Source organism: Cheilinus undulatus, linkage group 13 (assembly GCF_018320785.1).
Source record: "Cheilinus undulatus linkage group 13, ASM1832078v1, whole genome shotgun sequence".
NCBI classification, from domain to species: Eukaryota; Metazoa; Chordata; class Actinopteri; order Labriformes; family Labridae; genus Cheilinus; species Cheilinus undulatus.
The window spans coordinates 4162771-4185768 of NC_054877.1; the positions used below are offsets into that span (position 1 = coordinate 4162771).

At 40.2% G+C, this 22998-nt stretch overlaps 1 protein-coding gene across 4 annotated transcripts in view; it reads right to left on the reverse strand.

The window, feature by feature from the left end:
• The window catches only part of kirrel1b (kirre like nephrin family adhesion molecule 1b), a 181367-nt gene that overhangs the window by 13231 nt on the left and 145138 nt on the right, over positions 1-22998 (reverse strand). For all 4 annotated transcript variants that reach the window (XM_041803461.1, XM_041803459.1, XM_041803460.1 and 1 more), the window contains exons 9-13: positions 22557-22683; positions 20668-20768; positions 10609-10825; positions 7416-7523; positions 1700-1827 (exon numbers count right to left, since the gene is read on the reverse strand). In XM_041803461.1, the coding sequence (XP_041659395.1) occupies positions 1700-1827; positions 7416-7523; positions 10609-10825; positions 20668-20768; positions 22557-22683 (681 nt within the window). The remainder of the gene's footprint in view (positions 1-1699; positions 1828-7415; positions 7524-10608; positions 10826-20667; positions 20769-22556; positions 22684-22998) is intronic.

A 22998-nucleotide genomic window follows, 5' to 3' on the forward strand; every position in this document is an offset into this window, starting at 1 on the left:
CTTTTTCAGAACAAACATTTAGATATTTTTGAGATTGTAACCATTTAAATACTAGTGTGAATACTAGAAGAAGAAAAAAACAAAAAACAAAACAAAAACACAAAAATCAGGAGAAGCTAAAGAATTAATGTCAGGTGGTTGGGTTATTTTTTTAAGTATAGTCCTGCATATATCAAAGATTAGAAACACTAAGCTGATTAGATGCCTTAATATTTTTTGTGTAGTGTCTAATTTAAATTTGCAGCCCCACTCTGCCATTCATGGACTCCTAAAAACTGCAATTAAAATACAACAGATCAATATTTTTTTTTAACTTTTTTGGCTTAAATCTTTCAATCAACTTCAGCCTGATCAAAAGTTCAAAATATTTGAATGTTTGGGGATATTTGGGTATCTAGAATACTACAAGAAAGCTCACTGTGGTAAAAGCCTCACCTTATGTGTATCTTTGTATTACTTCATCTACTTCGTGTACTCAGAACTAAATCAATCTGTTTACTTAAATGCTGTCTGTACTTAATCTTTAATTGTAACTCAATACTGAAAGAAGGCTCTCTGCAGTAAAGTGCCTCACCTCTTAAGCGTATGTGCACTAACGAATGGATTAACTGTACTAATTACTAATATAATTTAATCTTCTTACCATGCTTAAATGCAGCAAAAAATGAATCTATTTACTGGAACTCAATGCTGTAAGAAGGCTCTCTGCGGTAAAATGCCTCACCTCATAAGCATATGTGCACTAGTTAATTTATCTACTGTACTAATTAACATTTTAACTGCCATACTAATGTCTAAATTAATCTATTCAGTGTATTCAAATACTGCATGTAATTAATCTAGTAATTGTAACTCAGATGCTGTAAGAAGGCTCTGCCTTAAAATGCCTCACCTCATAAACATATGAGCACTAATTAATCTACTTACTACACTAATTGATATTTTAATCTAATAACTGTACTAATAACTAATTTTATCAATGTACCATACTGAAATTCAGCAGGCAATTAATCTATTTACTTTAACACAAATGGAACAAGAAGGCTCTCTTTGGTAAAATGCCTCATATTCACATTGCACCAACTGTCTTAAATGATCTTATCTTCCTCATGTAAATATGCCCACATCCTTGCACGCAAAATTATTACAAAAAAAGCTTGTACATATCTGAATCTTAACTTTTTATACTTTTCAGTTGTATTATTTGTTTGTATTCAATGTTTGATTCCTGTACACTGAGAGCAGAGCTAACAGGAGTCAAATTCCTTGTTGCGTAAGCATACTGGGCCATTAAAACTGATTCTGATTCTGAAACAAATTCTCTGTATATTGTTTTTTAAAATGGCTTTTTATAGTGGATATAAATGGCTTTTTGGGATACAAAATTTGATTGCCACAGAGGATTAAAGAGCAAAAGTTATAATTATTGTTTTGTTATACATGTTATACATGTATGTATGTATGTATGTATTTTTTATTGCAGTATTTTGAGTGTTATTGTGTTTTTAAGTGTCTTCAAATGTATTGCTTGTCTTTGATTAGACCCTATTCTGTGTGTATGTGAGCTTATAAGTGCATGTATTCCTCTCCTGCCATGTTTCATGGCCTTCATGTTGGTGTCTCTGTACATTTAAGGCCGTTGACCCATACGCCTCCTCTCCTCCGCCCCCGGGTGACTCAGATATGGGCGTCTACTCACGGAGTACATGGCCTTGACCATCCGGGTTGCTGTAGAAACGTCGGCCGCCTCCTCCTCCAGGCTGTGGGTCTCTTTGTTGACAGTTTCTACCTTGATGTCCGGTTTACCGAGGGTGACGCCACGCCGGCCTGGAAGAGAAACACAACCTTGAGTTACAATCTAGGTCAGTGTAAGTGTTGATCTGTTTAACAGTCCGGCAATCAAAGTGCCAAACGCTGCTTTAGTGCTGGGAATCATCTGTGTTTTCTCTCAGTGATGATGGTTTAAGTAGAAACCTGACAGGCTGGTATTCACAGGTAAAGAGGTAACATTTTGAGATCTCTGCATATTTCCATGATAAAGATTTTGAGGCATATCTTATGATTCCTCAGGACCATTTTGATTTTAATCCAACACGTTTTTTGTTTAATTCAGCAGAAATCTCCTCCTCCACATACTCCCAGCTCTGTGCGTGCTGAAATAGAAATCTGGTGTTTGTATACAACCCTGGCTCTGTAAATGGGAAAACAACAAAATGGCTCAGCGAAAGACAGCTCATAGTTTCCCAAGGACATTCAACAAACTGTCTAGTTTGCCAAAATACGCTGCTGTTGTTTTGTTAGCAATGGTAGCAGGAGGGTTGAGAGTATCTGTCTGGAGCTGCTGTGCTGGCTCTGGGATGCTGCCTCGTCCTCGCTGCTTGTGAGTTTTAAAGAGATTGCACACTCAAAATCTATCTTAAATCTTTAAGTTAGTCTTTGCACATTGTTATTTCTCTGGTTCCTGCACTTGTGTGCTTCAGGGTCCTTTGATTATCACAGATTATCACCATGCACCTTTGCTTAATGATTATATTTTCTCTTTAATTATGCAATTGAGACTTTATTTAAATCTTCTCTTGTTCTTTCTCCTTATATACCAGATGTATTTGCCTTTAAAGCTGCAGTTCCTTGAGTGTCTACTTGAGGCTGGCTCCAAAAATCAAGGAATCTCCATTAGGGCTCATTCAAACTAGATTAAGGTCATAAGTTTTGGGCATGATTATGGATGTGGCCTAGTAGGTGATGCTGGATCTATTTACCTGAAGATTTCCCAACAGATAAATCCTGTTGCTGCTGACTTTGACATATTCCAGACACCGTCTATGCTTTGTTCTTGTTTTATTTACAGTTGTTTGATCATTATGAGTCAACCTAATGAATGATTACCTTTTAATCAATAAAAACTGCATTTTTAAGTCTCTGTGTTTGAGACTCAGACTTCCCTAGGAACCACTGCAGTGTCAGTATTTGCCCTAGTTTTACAAGATGGGAAGTTTTGAAGAGGGTATTATTTCTACTACTATAGCATCCATCCATCCATCCATCCATCCATCCATCCATCCATTCATCTATCCATCCATCCATCCATTCATCTATCCATCCATCCATCCATCCATCCATCCATCCATCCATTCATCCATCCATCCATCCATCCATCCATTCATCCATCCATCCATCCATCCATCCATCCATCCATCCATCCATTTTTTCCCACTAATCCGAGGTCAGGTCGTGGTGGCACCAGGCTAAGCAAGTCAACCCAGATGTCCCCCTCCCTAGCAACATTTTCCAGTTCCTCTTAAGGAATTCTGAGGCACTCCCTGGCCAGATGGAGTATACAATCCCTCCAGTAAGTCCTGTGCCTGCCCTGGGGTCTCCTCCCCGTTTGACGTCCCTGGAATACCTCCATAGTGGGGGGGCAATCTAAAGTTATCCTGATCAGATGCCTGAATCACCTCAACTGGCTCCTTTCGATGCCAAGGAGCAGTGGCTCTACTTCAAAGTCCCTCCCAGATGTCTGAGCTTCTCACCCTACCTCTAAGTTTGAGCCCAGCCACTTTCAGTCATTACCCAGAGTTCATAACTGTTGGTGAGGGCTGGAACGAAGAGCACCACAAGTATATTTTCTGCCAATTGTTGCTGTAGGGGCTCTTCATTTCTCAACTAAAAACATACAAATATCAGGCAGAATAACAAAAATACACAACCTGAAGTTTTGAATGTACTGCCTTCAAAATAACTTAATTTTCCCCAAAAAATGTGTTTCCTTTTAGTGAAAATAAAGGTACTTCTATAAAGTGCGATAAATAAACTTAAAGGCCTTTCTGCGGGCATTTTAAAAAACCTTTCAAGTACAACTTAATATGAAAATAACTGCTGCCGTTGATTTGATTATGTACACTCACTGGCCACTTTTTTTAAGTACACCTGTTCAATTGCTTGTTAACACAAATAGCTAATCAGCCAATCATATGGCAGCAACTCAATGTATTTAGGTATGCAGACGTGGTCAAGACGACTTGCTGAAGTTCAAACCGAGCATCAGAATGGGGGAGAAAGGAGATTCAAGTGACTTTGTATGTGGTATGGTTGTTGGTGCAAGATAAGCTGGTCTGAGTATTTCAGAAACTGCTGATCTACTGGGATTTTCACACACAACCATCTTTAGGGTTTACAGAGAGGTCTGAAAAGGGAAATAACCGGTGAGCTGCAGTTGTGTGGATGAAAATGCCCTGTTGATGTCAAAGGTCAGAGGAGAATGGGCAGACTGGTTTGAGATGATAGAAACATAAATAACCGCTCCAAGACAGAGACCATCTTGACTCAAACCAAACCAAAATACCATCTCTGAATGCTCAACACGCTGAACTCTGAAGCAGATGGGCTACAGCAGGAGAAGACCACACTGGGTGCCACTCCTGTCAGCTAAGAACGGGAAACTGAGGTTACAGTTCGCACAGGCTCACCTAAATTGGACAATAGAAGACTGGAAAAATGTTGCCTGGTCTGATGAGTCTTGGTTTCAGCTGTGACATTCAGATGCTAGGGTCAGGATTTGGCGTAAACATGAAAGCATGGATCTATCCTGCCCTGCGTCAGCGGTTCAGGCAGGTGGTGGTGGTGTAATGATGGGAGATATTTTCTTGGTACACACCCAGGGATCCTGAATACCAACTGAGCATCACTTAAAGGTACAGTATGTAGAATTTGGCTGCATTTCGCCGAACAGAAACGGTGTAAATGGGATATAATGTTTATATATTTATGTGAAGTGTGTTAAAATAAGTGCACAATCATCCCCTTTAAACTTTCGTTTTCTTTTTACAAAATTAGAAAAAAGCTTTTGAAATTTACATTACCGCGGGTCGCCCTCACGGACGCTGACATAACCAACCACCATGTTGTCTATGGCAACGTTTTGGGGACAGAAAGAGCAAAACACGATTTTTAAATACGAACCTGCCCGCCGGTCCTGAAAGCTACCAGGAAGGCAGGTGGAGAAGAAGACTGACCTATAATCTATAAAAATAATGGTTACAAAAATGAATGGATAAACCCTCACCACGTCACTGATGTAAATGACGTCCGGCTCACGGTCCTTTTTGGTCTTCACAGGCTCTCGTCGCTTAGTGATATGATGTTTTGGTAACAGATCGGCTCATTCTAAAATCTGAACGCTAGATGTCACTAAAATTCCAAATTCTACACAATGCACCTTTAAATACCATGCCTACCTGCATATTGTTGCTATAAATTTCCATCCCTTTATGACCACAGTGTTCCCATCTTCTGGCGGCTACTTCCAGCAGGAAGTGTCACAAAGCTCAAGTCATAGTGTTGTAGTACTAGAGAACGGTCTTGGTGTAGAGACTGGTCTCAAGACCACATTTTGAATGTCTTGGTCTTGTCTCGGACTCCAGAGCATTTTTACTCAGTCTTGTCTCTGACTGGCTGGACTCTGGATTTTCCATCAAGACTGTTCAAGATCAGCACTGAGCTACTATTCTTCACTAATGTGATAATAAGGAGAAGCACTCTCTAAAACAACTAATAGCTACACCTGCAAAAACTCGGACATCAGCCCATCTTACTTCTAGTCAGACATACCTCTGAACATTTCTTTTAGGCCTCATTCAGCTGATTAATCTAGATAAAAATCTCATTTTCAGATATTTCAAATAATTCTGGACTTGTCAGTGGCTTTTAAAAACATACAGGGATTTTTTTTTTTTTTTTTTACAAGAAGTTAGTTGGACAAATTTGTTAAGATTTGAGATTTTTGCATGGATTGTGTGGTCTTGAGTACAACACTATCAAATTATCTCAATCTTGTTTCTTGAACATGACACTGGGTTGATTGTTCTCCAGTGGTCTCCACAGTCACCAGATTTCAATCTAGTAGAGCACCTTTGGGATGTAGCGGAACAGGAGATTCGCATCATGGATGTGCAGCCGACAAATCTGCAGCAGCTGTGTGAAGCTATCATGTCAACCAAAATCTCTGAGGAATGTTTCCAACAACTTGCTATAAACAATGCAAGGCAGTTCTGAAGGTAAAAGTTGTCCAACCCGGTACCTAAGGTGTACCTAATAAAGTGGCTGGTGAGGGTAATTACACTGCCTGACATTGCCGTTGCATTTGCGATCAGGTTAATTGTGCAGTACTAATTAAAACAGCTAATTTCAAATTTTTTAATACTTTTTCTCGGACTTAATTCAGTTTTTCTAATATTGATTAACAAAAAAAATGACAGAAATATGAAACAAAAACAAAACATTAATCCAAAGCCATTCAAACCCCTTTCAGGCCTGCGCCTTGTTACTGTATTTTAATGTGCTGGCAAATTTATATGTTTGTCTCATATTTGAATAAGTGCCAGAGTCACTTTTACATAAAAGTCACGACGGCAATCTTATTAACCTTGTAATGTGACACAAGTCTGAATTGAGTGCTGTCAAATTAACATAAAGGCTGCAGCAGCACAAGGTTAAATATGCACAGGTAGAGATTAAACAAGTTTAATGTCATTTCATTAAAAGGGTTTCGTTTCAATTAGATACACAGCCTTCTACATCACAGACAAAATGAGGCTTTTAGGGCATAAAAACAGATTTATTTCCAGGTTAAACACCACCTCATGTTACCCAGAGTGATAATACTCCTCTTTTTTAGATGACATATCCTCAGCACAGCACAGTCAATATTTGTCAACATGAACAGAGATCTCCTAAAAGAGTAAAGAGTGAAGCCTGCGCCGTCTTGAGCTACAACAAACGAGAGACGGCTTATCTGGAGCCACAACAATGTTTGTTTGAGTTTCTATTTCCAAATGATATCTTCTCTGTTGTGGTGTTATCAGCTTTAAAGCAGGAAAATATACTCTTATCCCTCGAATATCCCTCTGGGGACTCTGCCAGTCACCTTCATTGTCTTTGCCGATTCTTTATTTGCAATGGAACAGCTCGAAATTAAACAAGTTAAAGGCAGCACATGTTCTCTTTCTCGCTTTGGTTTGCTTAAGTGCAGTTTGAGCTCATAAATGCTAATTGGATTGCCTCAGGCTGTATAAATAACATATAGGAATTCATAATTCCAACACTATTCAGCCCTAAATGCTCTTGTTCCTGCTCTCTTATTTATGCACTTTATGTGGTGTAGGAGCGGAACATGAATGCGATTTATTTTGAAAAATCATCATACAATTGCATGTCAGTAGAATGAAAAGAGGAACATGCAGTAGGCGTTTCACGGCAGTTTGCCATATTATATGAATATTCATTAATCTCATTTGAATAAAAAGCTATAACGCTGCATGGCGTATGTTCCTTTCTTCAGACGTGGAGAGTGGCAGCTAGGGAGAGTGAAAGACTGATAGACACATACAGTACATAACAGAGCCAGTGTGTGCACTCACTGCCTTTGCGTTGGCGGTAGAGGAAGAAGGCGAGCGCCAGCAGGAACATAAGCAGCAGAATGGAGGAGCCCACCGTACCACCGGCGATAATTCCCACCGGAACAATATCTGAAACAAACACAAGCAGCACAGGGTCAGGGGGGTTGAGGGACAGCTGCTGCCTCATTGTAACAGAAACCTGCGTTGTTGAAGCATAAATCCTGTTGTGTCCTACAGTAGCTTAATGTTGGATCTCTGAGGGCTGCTTATGTTGATAAGGCATGCAACTCAGACAGGGGATAAAAACGCAGTTAGTGCACATGGAGGTACAAATCCACGCTCTCCCTCCCTCCCTGTTTCTCTCTCTCTCTCTCTCTCTCTCTCTCTCTTGCACTCTCTGAGATGTTTTGGTAGATTTTCTGAAGCCTGCGAAATCTGACAGCTGAAAGAATAAGAGGCAGATAAGACTGACAGAGCATGAAGAAATCATTTTCTCAATGTAATGTGACACAGCAAGCTCTCAAAATAAAACGCAGAGCCAGCCAGAATGGACTCATAACACTCTTATCTATCCTGTGTGTCCTCCAGCTGAGGCCACCGCCAAACAGCTTTGCTCAAGGGCACTTCAGTCCGTGACAGAAAGGAGAGCTTCATCCACACAGATGTTAAAGACACGGTGAGGGGTTTTTATATAAACAAATACCTCTGTCACTAACAGGAAATATGTGGAGTGGTGTATTAAGAAACCAGATGAATGCATGCAAAGGCAAAGGATTATTTAAAGCTACAATATGCAGAATTTGTTGTCTAAATTAACTCTGATGCACATTCAAATGTTGAACATGTAAATGATATATTTCCAACAGTTATCAAAGACCTGTATTTTTACCACTCTAACAGGGAATGTCCTGCCATGACAGAGCTGCCATAATAAAACACACGTTTCTTGTTGAACTAGATATTGCATCATTATGAAATGTCTACACATGGATGCCGTCTGGGTCACCCCCATTCAACGGAGAGATGCTTTACACGGGAGCCATATCGAAGAGATGCAGTCTTGGCTGGTGATGAATGGCAGTCAATGACAACGGGAGGTCTATTCACTATTAAAATGCATGCAACCGGCAGAAAAATGACTCAGTTTTCATGCCGTTTGTTTTGTCATAAATGCCAGACATGCATTCATGATCCAGGATACTTGATCCAATGAAAAAGGCAGGTTTTCATGCAGAAATTATTTACCTAACATAGGGTTGCATGTGCCATAAAGGCCATTATCCTGTGTGAATGTGAATGTGTGGAAGCATATTGCATTTACCTGAGAAAGTATAGATCCAATTTCCTTGATCAGTTAACAAGGTGATAATCTCAGAATAACAGAAAAAGTCTTTAGAAAACCCAAAACAGAGTAAATATGCTCTTCTTAAACACAGCTTCTACATGTAGATATCTCTGGTGCTAACTACATGCCACGTGAGTGAGCATCCGCAGCGTTATCAGCCCGTTCCTTTGATTCCTATTTTCATATCCTGATGTTGTATTCACACCAGACACGGGGAAATTCAGTGAAATTCAAATGCAATTTAAAGGCATGAGTAGACACAAGTTTGCCTCAGGTTGTGCAAATTGAGCGAGCATTTGTAACCTTGCAAAACAAATGGATTGGCCAGACTGTCATCAGACAAGTCTATCTTTAAACGCTTTAATGCACAACATTTGGGCCGCACTGAATACTGTTCAGACCAACCAGCTTTATTTGGGGAGAACGAGGCAGTAGCTATGGATGGGGTTTAGTTGTACTCATAGCCATTTTCAATGGCTGCCTCCAGTGCGGTGATTACCTTGTACGTAACTTTAGCATAGTTTTACTAAAACTGGATCACACTTCTATGTAAATTAAGGAATAAAAAACAACACTAAAAGCTTTTCAAGACATTTAAGATGTTTTTGCTCTTTTGCTGACCTGCTTCAGCATGAGTTTTTGATAGCTATGGGGTGGTGGTTAGTTGTACAGCCAGTGGTTGTAAACAGTGGCTGCTAGTTGAGTGATCAGCCCGGATGTAGCCACAGCGGCAGTGTTGTTAGAACTTGGCGACATTTCTTTATTCAAACAAGGGTAGAGAGCCACACTGAAAGCTTTGCATAACTGAAAAAATGTTTTCACTCTGGTCCTGGCCTGCTTTGGGATGGGTTTGTGATCGTTATGGGTGGGGTTTGCTGGTGTAACTATTGGCTGCTAGCTCAGATGTAGCTGTAGGAAAGCAGCGGTTTTAACAGAACTGGACGCATTTCTTTTTAAAAGAAGAGCATAGAGCTTGGCAGAGAAGACCTTTTTTCACATCTCCCGATCGGCCGTAGCCTTAGCTTTTTCAGCTCAATTTACAGCAGCAGTAGCCTGTTGCTCTGATTGGACTGTCATGAATGTGATGGACATTATGTTCCTCCAATCACCTTCCGATAATTTTTTGAAAAGTCCTGCCCTTCCCTAACGCTTCCTATGGGCTGAATGTGAAATATGTTCATGTTCATGTATGTCTGTCTGGCGTGTCTGGTGGCCTGGAGGGGGGAGGATTATTCAACCAAGAAGGAAGACAGAAAACTGACGTGTCCGTCTGTGGCTACCCTGAGCTATACGACACAACCTGTCTGTTCTACCAGCACAGGAACGTTGCGTAAACTTTTGTCCACCACTTGATTTCAGTCATCTTCTTCCAAGTTAGCACCATGGTTAGCACTGCCCAGGTTAGCATTACCCCATCAGGCAAGCTAGGTTTTCCTTCACTACTTGACATGTTTGTATGATTGTTGACAACTGACTGAAAGCTCCTCCCCTCTCGCTATATTTGCACGCTCAGATATGCACGAATAGGTGATTGTTCACATCTGGTTTGAACAAAACATGACAATGCAGCCCCACTTCTGGTTCGCCACATTCTAAATCCATCCTGATATCTGGTTTCAATTTAATATGGTTCAAAACATCCCCACAGGAGCCTTAAATAGTGTGAACTAAGTTTCAATTTAAGTGAAGCAGCAGCTGATGAAATTGATGATAAGTCCTAAGCTTGACAGTGTGGTTCCTCATTCATAATCTGCTAAATGTTTCCTTATACTAAACACAAGGATTCTAACAGTGACACTAACTATGCTGTACTGACAGTTGGCATCATTTCTTGCCCTTTTACCCCTTTCTTTCAAACTTTCTCCATACCTGTCTCCTCCAGGGTGATGATCATTGTGCCGGGTCCAAATGAGTTCCAGGCGGTGCAGTTGTAAGGCGAGTGAAAGTCCGACTCCATGACGTTGTTGATGGTGAGGGTGGAGAGGACGGCCCCGCCCTGGGACGGAGGTTTACTCTGCTCTACAGTGTACCTCTCCATCAGGGTGCCCTTCTCCTTCTCCCAAACGTTCTCCTTCCATGCCCAAACCTGAAAAAAACACATGAGAGGGACAAGTATTAGTCTAAGTATTAGTATTCTTTCTGGTTTATTCATGACACAATAATCATGTCGTTATCATTTACTGTAGAAACAAGACTGGGTCAAAACCTACTATATGGCTGACCACAGTTATCTGGTTCCTGTTGAAATGCATGACTGAATTGTGCGCTCTGGCAGAGTGATTAGTTTTTGGGATGTGCAATTGTGCGGTCCCTAATGTCTGTGGGTTGAGAATTGAAGGACCCTTAAAGTTAAAACATAAAGCCCTGTCAGCAGGAAACAGCAAACCAGACGCGCCAGATCGGCTGAATGTATTTCACAATCATCTGGGGATGCACCCAAAGAAAGCATTTGGGAAGGGCAGGACTTTTCAGAAGATCTTCAGAAGCTTTATCCGAGTGGAGGCAGCCATTACCTACGGCTTTCAGTATAAATAAACACTGCCCATAGCGCAACTCTGTATGTTATGGCTCTGAAAGTATAGTCAGTCAGTCAGTCAAGTTGGAGAGGGTCAGTAGAGATTCCTTCTCCTTAAAGTTGTTCATGAGAAGCTGTCAGCTGATTTGCTTGTCAGGATTATACTGAGGCCAGTACATCTTGTTTCTTTGCTGTTGGCTGAAACAATCTTTTGGAGCTATTCCAAAAATTTCTGTGTCCTTAAGCTTATAGGATCCTGAAACACAATTTAACTAAATGGAACTATGGTTTAAACAAACCATAACATGGCCAGCTGCATACCGGATCCTTTTTAACCCAATGTAAGGCTTGATTTGACCCTCCAATGACTGGGAGACTTGACCCAATTTTGGGATTATTTGTCAAAAGAATTAACCTGAAATTCCAGATGTTGCACAAATCCATGGCACAGGATAAGGGTCGACTGTTATCGGTTTTCATGTGATATCAATACCCTAGTGCATAAGACCAATAACTCACATCTGGCATCAAAATGCATTTGTTATGATAATCAAACTGTACTTAATGTGACAAAAGTAAAACTATGCATTAAAAAATAGGAAAATCAACAATGAAGCAATAGCATGTCGGCCATGATAAGGCCTGTTCAAATTCTCCCAAAGGTCAGGAAAGGAACGTCATTACTTCCTTTATTATCTCCTTTCGCAAAGGATACGCTGGACCATCCTTTACCATAAGGGGGAAGAAAAGATGACCCACAATTCTTTAAGTCAGCTCGATTGTTCAACCTTTGATTAAAACAAGCAGTTGAGTTCCATTATCTCTATGGTTTTCTTTCCTATCCTCTTACTCAAAGCTTTCCTTGACCCTGTAACGTTTTGCATCGAGATCAAGGAAAAATGAATAGGAGAGGCCTTACAGAGTTATTCTCTGAAGCCTCGGTGGTGATTGGCTGGTAGTCATGTGATTTCAAGCCAGTGAGATAGTGTTGTTGACAGGAGATTAGGTGAGACTGTAGAGAATGAAAACAAAGCCAGATGGAAAGACACCCTACAGAGGCAAGTAACACACCTTTGCATTATTTGTTTGGATCAGTCCCTGGTAAAATAAAATGCTGATACTGGTAATGGGCTGAATGTTAAAAAGACACCTATAGGAGGAATCTCAGAGTATCATTGGACAAATTTTATGTTTATTGAATTCTTTACTGGCCAATCAGAGCAACAAAACATGGTGTAGTAAGTGTGCACCACACAAGGGAACTACACAATGCAAGCCTGGGAGGCAGCCATTGTTATTGTTCACTATCAGTGGAGCCAGTTGGTAGAGCCAACTCTTGCTGAAGAGCAAAAACATCTTTTTCCATCAAGAAAAGCTTTCAGTGCAGTTATTTTCTCTTCTTATAATAGGGGTGTAACAATACAGAAGAATTTCAGTTTGGTATGTACCTCGGTTTTGAAGTCACGGTTCGGTACGTTTTAGGTACGGTAATTTAAGCAAATAAATAAAATATAATTTTAATTTTTAAATTAAATTGTATTAAAATAAATAGGCTGAATAAATTACATTTATATTATTAATAATGCTGTAACCTCCTTCCAAAAGTTCTTCAGTGATTACAATACACAATACTCAACACATTTTTGAGTTACTAGGTTATTTTCATTGATATATTGACATATATATACCCATCCTTTAAAAAACAAATTTCCCAGCCAACTTGAACGCATCATCATACCATGCGTTAGCTTGTTAAATTATGTTAATTAGCATATTTCCTGCCAATTTCAACACGGACTTCAGCACCGGATTACTTTATTAATCAGTGGGACCTACTACAAAGTTTGGGAGAACTTTTCACAGCCCATCTTGGAGGATAAAGAGGTCAGAGCCGTGTGAAATCTAAGGATATCTCTACCTAGGACACAGCTGCAGAGTCCATCTCCCCCTCCTTTGAGGCTGACGTATGAAGGTTAAATTAATTTGATTCACAGGGCCAGAGCACCATTTTTATATGAAAAACGATCTTAAAGAATAAGAAATTTATTACCGGCTGGTAAGACTTTGCTGTTCCTCCACTTTACGGTGAAGTTCTTGTTTGAGTGAAGTGTTTTCAAATGCTTTGATTGGTCCGCTGGACGACGTGCTTTTAGAGACTCAGCTGGTGAATAAAGTCAGCGCTATTGTTGTCTTTGTCCACTGTTGTATTTTACTGGGAAACAAAGTGTTGCTAAACAGGGCACTTTTATCTGGGAATATTCAGGCTGTTGCTGTCGTTTGCTGTGGTTGTCAGGACAGTGTGACAGTGAGTTGCTCTCTGGTTTTCCTTCTGTGTATGAGCTTGGCTCCACATGTATTCCTTCGGTACACGTCTGTACCGTACTGAAAGGCCCTTACCGAATGGGTTCGGTCCGAATACACGTACCTTTACACCCCTATCTTATAATACACGTTGCAGTCCAGCTCTGAGAAAACTGCCACTATAGCTGCATCCGCGCTACTCTCTTCACTTGCCTCCATTGTTTACAGGCTAACAGTAAAACTAAACTATACCTGTAGTTCCCGCTTTGTTCTCATTAAATGATGCTGATTGGCCCAGCACCAAGAACAAGTGTTTGAGCTTGAAAGTGTGCAAGATAGATCTGCCAAATGATAGACACGGATCTAGCCAATCCATCTGCCTTGCAAAACTTCAAGTGTGTGGCGTCTAACATACCACTCCTGATTAAGTCAGAGCCTCCAGAGTCATCAATATTAAACATATTTGATATTCATGATTCCAGGTTGGGCTATCTCTGACCAAATATGAGATTTTTTCAGCTGGGATGTCACCTGTACTTTTTCTCTTTTCAGCACCACGCTGCTGCGGGCAAAGCTTAACCTCCTCCACCCCAGCTTCTTCCTTTATAGCACAAAACTTGTTGCGCCCTCTTTTAGACTTATGCTACCATGAATTAATTGCTTCTGAACTCATTTTATTGGGGGTTTCATGCCATGCACTTCCTAGAAAGTCAAAGCATCCCACCTAACTTTTGAGCTGAACATTCCTCACTAAGTAAAAGTATATCCTTGTTGCAATAAAATGGTTAAATGCATGACAAGAGTCTCTGTGAGATGTCAAGTCTGTGGATTCTTCACTATGAAATCATGACTACAAACAGCAGGTGTGTGGTGCTGTAGCTTGTTGGGAGGATTAGGATGTTTTAAAAAAGTTGGGACTGTTCTTACATCAGTAGTCACCCAAGTTTAAACTTTTCGGTTAAGATTTGAGAATCATCTAGGGTTTAGCCAGCCTAGCCCATTTAATTGTGACCATATGTCTCAACAAAAGCCTAAGCTTTTTTACAAAAGCAAACACTACTGGGCCTTTTCACTGTGTATCACTCCGCCTCTGCCAGGTGTTCAGAATAATTCTACTTAATCTCTATTTACAAGACTCTACATTGATATGTAGAAGCTGTACACGGGGGTCTGGATTTTCAGCATGAGTGGTCTGTTTTTCTGTTTGAGGTAGATCTTATTATCTCAGCTGTATTGACCAATCAGCAGCCTTGGTATTTTCAGGAGAAACAGTTCCACAGGGACATCGAAAAACAGGTGGTTTATCCTTGATCCATGCTAATGGCACGCCAGTGTTGGTCCACCATAATCTGATGATGATTTATCTATCTCTGTGAACAAATGTCTGCAAAAGTGAGGTTAATAATCCATCACAGATCAAACATTTCAACTTGAGCCACAAATCTGTTTGATGCTCTGTTGGGTAAACTAATCAGCACGTAGACCAGAATACCTGATACACACCAGAAACGATCGATCAGACCTCCATCCAACAAATGAGAATAAAAAAAAAGTTTACTTATCATGAGGACGCACCTGAAAAGTCTGACTTTTTGCTTCTACAAATCTGCATCATGACACTGGATTTTGGTAAACTTAATCTGCATGAAATGAAAGTGAGAGACAGGAAACTCCTTTCTTTCTTGAGCTCATAAAGCTGAAATGATCCAAACTGTAGGTGTTGTATAACCTCTGCTGTTAAAAAGAGGACACAACAGGTGAAGAGAAGCTCCTGTGGGGATGTTATGGACCAAGAAATGAAGCTACATTAACGCCACAGGAAAAGTCTTGCCTGGAAGCCATTAATCTGTAATTGCTGGCTTGACCGCAGTTACAGAGGAATTCAGATGCTTTCAGAGATGTGTGTAACCTCTCTCAGAGGGCGAGAGTAGACTACTGTTTTTAGGTTCTGAGACTGAGACCTAGTTAATTTTTGGAGGAACAGCATACGTCTTGATTAATCAAGCTTTTACAACAAACTTTTATGTCACTGCTTGTATAAAACATTTAGGCAGAAAACTTACATTAAACAAAGTAACTGCTCTGTGGTCACCATGGGCTTAGACAAAGCAGCAGAGTGCAGTGATTGTTTAGGTTGGGTTGGTGAATAAAAAAAGGAATCCTCTTGTCTATCTTAATGTCTTTTGGGCTGAAAGTGCTCATTTCCATTAGAAAAAGTAGTCCAACATTTTCAGGACTCAGGGCCAACTGCCGAGAAGCATCCCAACAGCATAATGCTGCCACCACTGTGGCAGTGGGGATGGCGTGTATGTGGGGATGTGCAGTGTTTGGCATCTTGTCTGCTTGCCAAAATGCACTATTTTTGGTCTAGTCCAGCTTTAATCTGAGATTTCTTCAACAGTGGCGTCTTTCCCATCTCAGCTGCTGAAGCTAGTAACTCCTTCAGTCATAGGTGTCTTGGTGGACTCTCTCACTTGTCTCATTCTTGCACGGTCACTCAGTTTGAGAGGACGGCCTGATCCAGGTAGATTTAGACGTTTTTACACATATTCCTTCCATTTCTTGATGATGGATTTAACTGAACTCTGAGTTGCTTGGGGTGTTCTTTTGTCTTCATGGTGTAATGGTGGCCAGGAATACTGATTAAGCATCGACTGGACCTTCCAGACACAAGTGTTTTTATACTACAATCACTTTGTAGAAATCTGTTTCACATTGATTTAATAAATCAGTAAAAGGGTAAAATATCCAAGGGGGGTGAATACTTTTATATACTGCATATGTGGCTACTTCTATGTGCTTTAATCCATTCTCTGATGTATGTATGATCGATTATGACAAGCTATTTAAGAGCACTTAGTATGCAAAACTCCCTCCAAGCCTCCCTCTGTGTGATCCCCAACTTTAAAGCATTGCATTAAAATGGAAAAGCAGGTCTACGTCTATTTCGGATTAAGTCGAGATCAAAGGCTTTCTACATCTGTACTCTAAAACATTAGTAAATCTATAAATCTGTCACTAATCAACGCAGCGGGCAGAAGCCTTCAAGGCGATACGAGCTCTGTATGAAGACACAACTTTCTCTGTTTGTTTGATTTTTATCCAAACTCCACTTTTCCCTGCTCCTATCTCTCTCTCCCCTCGGGGATCAATAATGCTAATTTGACTTTATCTTATCTTATGTTGTATTAACCAGAGTGACTCAAACACACGCTCACAAACACTTAATCCAGAGTAAACATTCAGCAAACAGATGGGCCGGTGTTAAGAAAGGTTAAGCGAGTCTTGGCAGGAAATATATATTTTAAGAAAAACAAATTATTTTCTCACACCTTGGCTACATCTTTTTATTTCTTTGGCTGCTGGTGTGGTATACGTCTAATTAAAACTTGCACAGCAACTTTTTGGCTGAGAAATACCTCACAAAAATATATCACAACACACGCAGTGAAGCATGTGCAGAAAGGCGATAAAGCCGGTTCCTCTCCGAAAAATCTGCTGAGGTAGAAATTTGAGGATATTAAATATGGAGTGAGGCGGTATCAAATATACATAGAGCCATATGTCAGGTTAATGTAGCTTTTAACCTGATTTTGAAAAATAAAAAAGGTTAATATGATCAAGAGGAAGCGAGAAGAGAAGGTGCTTTTTTCCCTTTGACAATCTTACGTAACGTTTCTCCTCACAAATCCAATCCTCCGCTTTGAAAAACATCCCTGTCTTTATTGCTTCTTCTCAAAATAATTTTGTTGCTACAGCGTCTGTTTCTCAATCTCTCATTGCCTCTTCTACACAAGCACTCGCACACGGCATCATACTCCATATTTTATAAGTCTTTGTGTCTCTGCATTAAGCCAGGACTATAATGTCATATCACATTATACGCTCTGAGCTCTCTGCCACTGCGGCAGGGGGCTGAAGCTTCTAAAAGCTCTGATTTCTGTCATGTCGGCGCTGCACAATTGGATAATTGACGCTGAAAGGTACAGAATTTTGCCCTCCCTCCATCTCCCTGCCTCTCGTTTCAATCTGTTTCACCCTCACACTCGTTCCAGCCGTCAAACTCAAATGTCCTTACTGGATTTATTTCCATTTTCCGGCTCATAATTGTGATTTAGGAGAATTCTGGTATTTTCTCCCTTTCAAAGGTTTAGATCCCACACCAAATGCTCGTTTTGTATCTTATGTAATGCACAGACAAAGAAAGGGAGGACAGAAAACACAGTGCTGCAGTTGCTGCACATTTAGGAGGATATTCATTACAGTTTGCTGCTGAGGCAATCTGTGGGAACACTTCCCTGTCAAGAAAAGATGGCTACCACTTGGAAAGGGTTCACTGAGTTGGAATGGTTTTGGCTGGTTGGTCCAATTTATACTAAAATCAAGATGGCATGGATTGTGCACTGAACATTAAATGCTGGAGAATCACTGTAACAGTTAGTGGTTTTAAAGCCACCGTACATGTAACCCCGTGTGATTATGGTATCTTTTCATGCTTTTTGAACCATAAATTTATACAGAACATTGATTCAGTCTGAGAAACAAACAACACCTGACAGAAAAGTAGGGCTGAACAACACTGGAAAAGATTATGTGATGTTTATTCTTACTGCAGTATAAAACCAAAATTCAAAAAATATTTGGACGCTGTGTAAAATGTGGCAAAGCTAATTTAAAATAGACTGAGGCAAAATGGAAAACTGTTCTGTGGTCAGAAGAATCAAAATTTGAAATTCTGTCTGGAAAACACAGATGCCAAGTCCTGTGGACCAGTAGTTCTCAAATGAAGTGGCAAGGTCCACTGGTGTGCCTTGGGCAAGTCTAGGTTTGCCTTGGGAATTTGTATTTTTTGCCACTTACAACCTATTTTTGCACCCTTCTTGACACTTAGCTCTAAACCCAGTTTTGCCCCCTCATAAACCATTTTGCCCATTTTGCTATTGTTTTGTCATTTTCTGCCAATATTTTATCATCACTTTTAACCCCATTTTAGCCACATTTTTGCCTCTTTTATGCAATTTTTGCTACTGTTATTGCCAATTTTTTGCCCACTTTTGCTATTGTTTTGCCATTTTTTCATCATATTTTATCCCTTTTTTCAACTTTTTTGCCACTTGAGATTTTGGCTTAACTTTAGGTGCGCCTTGGGCAAAAAAGTTTGAAAACCACTGCTGTGGACTAAGGAGAACCGAGACACCATCCAGCCGTGTAAAATGTGAATAAAAAAAACAGAATGCAATGATTTGCAAATCTCACACACTAAAATTTTACTCAATATAAAACATAAACAGCACATCAGATGTTAAGAGTGAGTCATTTTACCATTTCATTACAATATTTTGAATTTGATGGCTAAATAAAGTCTGTACAGGGCAACAAAAGGAGTAGCATTTCGCAACTAATTAGGTTAATTGGTCAAGTGGGTCAATTGGTCTGAGTGTCTTAGAAGTAAAGATGGGCTGAGTTTCATCAATCTGCAAAAAACTGTGTCTAAAAATTATGCAACAATTTCAGACAAATGCTCCTCAACTTAAAACTACAAAGACTTTGAATATCCCACCATCTACAGCAGGGGTTCCTAAACATTTCGGCTCACAGCCCCCAAAATTAAGTGCCAGAGATCAGGGGCCAACACTGTACCTGAGGGTGGTTGAGGCAGAGTTGAACACAGTTATGTACATTCAAGAAAAGTTGGGTACAGACTTACATCTTAAGGTTTTTTTAAAACATGACTTTGATTTCTCCACAAATCTCACTAAATTTACATTTCACCATTTCTATGCATTTATTTTCATAAAATGGGCTAGAAATACAATTTTAAATCATTTTAAAATATTCTTTGTTTTTAGAAGGCATCTGGCGACCCCCTCTCTGTGTCTCAAGACCCCCTGGGGGTCCTGACCCCCATGTTGAGGACCACTTATGGCCCTGGTTCATCCAGTGGTTGTTGTGGGTAGTCCATCAGATGTATTATGATCTTGAAATGTAAATATCCAATTTTTTTATACTTACAAGTCAAGATTGGGAGGCTTTGATATGGAGCTCAGGGAAAGTTCAAGCAGGAAGACTGTTTCTGCTCATTCTTCAGTCAACGCTCATTCACATCTCTCCCTTTCCCATTCTTCTCTCTTCCCGCACTGACGATCAGCTGACTATGGGCGTTCACTCTCCTAAGTACTCAGCTAATCAGATTCTGACCAATCATCACGCACCTGTCAGATTTTAAATCATTCAATCTCTCTTTCACAGTCAGCCAGTCGTTCTGTGCAGACGCTCCACCCCAGCCACCTCCATCAGCATCTAGTCCAGATGCTCACAGGTCTCTAGCTCAATCTCCCCCATGCCACCTCATTGGTTCTTGGTCAGCTTCTCAGAAGTCTACTCCTCATCTGATCCTGCATCTCTGAACACCACCACCTGTGTCTAGACTCCATAGGAGGGTATCCTATTCCCCCCGTTTACTTCACTCCCCCTTCAAATACGTGAAATCATCACAGTGGAGTCTAACTGCCATGGACTTTGCACAGTTCTTTCATTCAATTTGTAAAATAAACTATTGTTAAACTTGTATTAAGTCTCTCCTGATTGAAATGTTTTTGGTGTCTTGAGTCTTGACTCTAGACAAGATTGTTGAAGGAGGTAAATTGCCTAAAATCGAGCAGTGAGTGGCCAGCAGAACATTGGCCTTATGCAACTGAGCATGTGTGACATCTTCTCTAAAAGATGCATATTATACCTTTAATGCTTAACTTCTTATGACAGGAAAAGCTGCGCCCATCTTTTGTCATGATTTCTTGCACCTATGGTGAATGTTTGCACTTGGCATATTTCTCTTTCACTCAACCAGACAAAGCTGCTACATTTGGTGAGTCAGACTTTTCACCACCGAGGGAGAACAGATCCTTCACACATCCTTCTGACACAGACAGAGGCCCACACCACTCGGGCTGATGGTTTAGATAGGAACACAAGCTAAAGAAAGGGAGTGAAAATCATTTTGTTTCAGGCTGGATGAGGAGCTGTTCTTATCAGGATTCTGTCTGAGGAAAGATGCAATCTAAAAAAGGTCGGGCACCTCTGCAGCAGATTACAACTTCCAAGGATGGACTTACAATCTTATCAGGCGGTGGGGTGCTGGCGATGTAACACTTGATCTCTCCTCTCTCTCCTCTGACGGCGTACTGGACTGGATCGCTGGAGATGATGGGAGGACCTAGAGAGGACATAAAAGTGTGAGGATTACAGAGAAAATAACAGAGGATCAGAGAAATATAACAGCAATGAACTTAAGAAAAACTTAAAAAATCTGAAATACTCTGAACTGGCAATTTGAAAGACTCTACTAGATCATGAAGTTTCAGGACCAAATATTCAAGGACGAGCCAGTAGCGAGGCTGCCCTCCTTTTGGTGTCTGACACCCCATCAGAGGATGAAGATTTAAGAAGTTTATCTGGGCTCTGTTTTGGGACCGTAGGTCATGGTGAATCACTTTTGATTTATTAAGTAATTGCTGCTCTTTTCGAGAGGGAGTGTTTTGACATTGAAATAATAGCTTTGCTTTGTAAGTGTTCAGACTTGAAGAATTGGATGTTGGGTTTGGGTCAGGCTTGGGCTACAATGAATCAGGTCGGGTTGACAGAAAAACAAGGCCTGTGGAGTGGAGTGCTCCACTGTATCGTTGAGATATAAAACTCTGGAATACATTAAGAGACCGCTGAATTAAAGTTTTTCTCAGGTTCTTCTTTTTAGAGGTTTTTGTTTGAATAAAAATCTTTTTATTTTATGAACATTTTGAAGACATGTGACTACTATAACAATACTCACTGCAGTGGATGGTGGACCAGTACCACTGCTGTAGCTTCATTGATTGATTGATTGATTGATATTCAGTGCATTCAGAAAGTATTCAGACTCCCTGTACTTGTTTCCATTTAGCAGCCTGGTGCTACAGTCAAAAAATATGATTTTTATTCTCATTAGAATTTGAGAAATTTTTGCAAATTTATATAGAAAAAAAAGAAAACTGAAATTTTACATTGAAATAAGAATTCCGGTCCTTTGCCAAAAAAAAACCCAAAAAAACAAAACAAAAAAAAAACAACAAACACAAATTTAGGGTGCAATCACAACAGAGCTGTTTGGTCTGCTTTAAATGAACTTTCTGGTTAGTCTGGTTTGTTTGGAGTGGTGTGAAAGCACACACGAACTCTGGTGCAGATCAAACAAGTGGATCCTGGTCTGCTTAAAAGGGGGGTCTCGGTTCGCTTCCAAACAAACCCTGGTGCTGTTCGTTTGAGTTGTGAAAGCAACACAGACCAACTTGTGAACCCAAGGCATGAAATGGCATAAAGTGTAATGATTTACATCTTTATATGTGATTTAATACACTCAAATAGGCTACATTTTGGTACCTCGTTTGTCGTCTGTGTAGCCATAGCAACAATTGGTAGCCTTTTGTCTGGCTCACCTTTTCTTCAGTGCTAAACTATTCATCTCGTGTAAAGAATGACATGCTCGACAGCTCACTGCTTCACTTGTGACCCATAATGCCCCAGTGCAAAAGAAGAAACCCCCTATGTGTTGACAACGCCTAAAATAAGACTAAAATGTCAGTGGTAGACGGACAGACTGTGTGTTTAGTCTTTAAAACACAAGCACAGATTTATAGGAAGCATTCTAGATATGTTGGTATTTTCATCAGTGTTTTTATCACATTAATTTCAACAAAAGGCTAATAAATAAGTTCTCAAATCTATTTTTTAGGAGATTAGAAGCAAAGGGATTTGTGGTTTACTATCAAATGCATAGTCATAGTTTTATTCAGACACATATGGAACTGGAGACCGCAGAGGTTGGCAGTGATTATTTATAAAAACACGACTGGATTAATAGAGTTTTAGATCCATCCTCATGTAGCAGGCTGTGTGTAAGGCTATGTGCCCTACATGATAATCTTTGCTAGTATTTTTATTGATTGCACAGTAATGATAAGTAACTGACCGTTGACAGTGAGTGTAACCTCGGTCTCTCCCACTCCGATCCGGGGCACGATGGCCTTGCAGACGTACTGGCCTGCATCCGACTGGCTCACCGACTTCAGATACAGCTGGTTGTTGTTGCTGAGCACCTGCACATGCACATATCAGGAGTTTAAGTATGCACAAAGAGCAGCTGAGTACATCTCAGACAGATAGAGAGGGAGAGATGTTAAAAAATAAGAGGGGGGAGGGAGATCTATATTTAATTCATAAAACATGTTGATTTACTCAGCAGGCTCCATTAGTTTTTTTTTCCCGGAGCTTTTCTTCACTTGTTAGCCATGAATTAAAGATTTAAGATATGAAGACCCAGTCTCTCTTCTAATCGTCTGCTTTGCTACTGAGCAAACATTTATAGAGTCTGGCTCTTAGAAATGAATATAGGTTTGAATCGGGGTTTTACC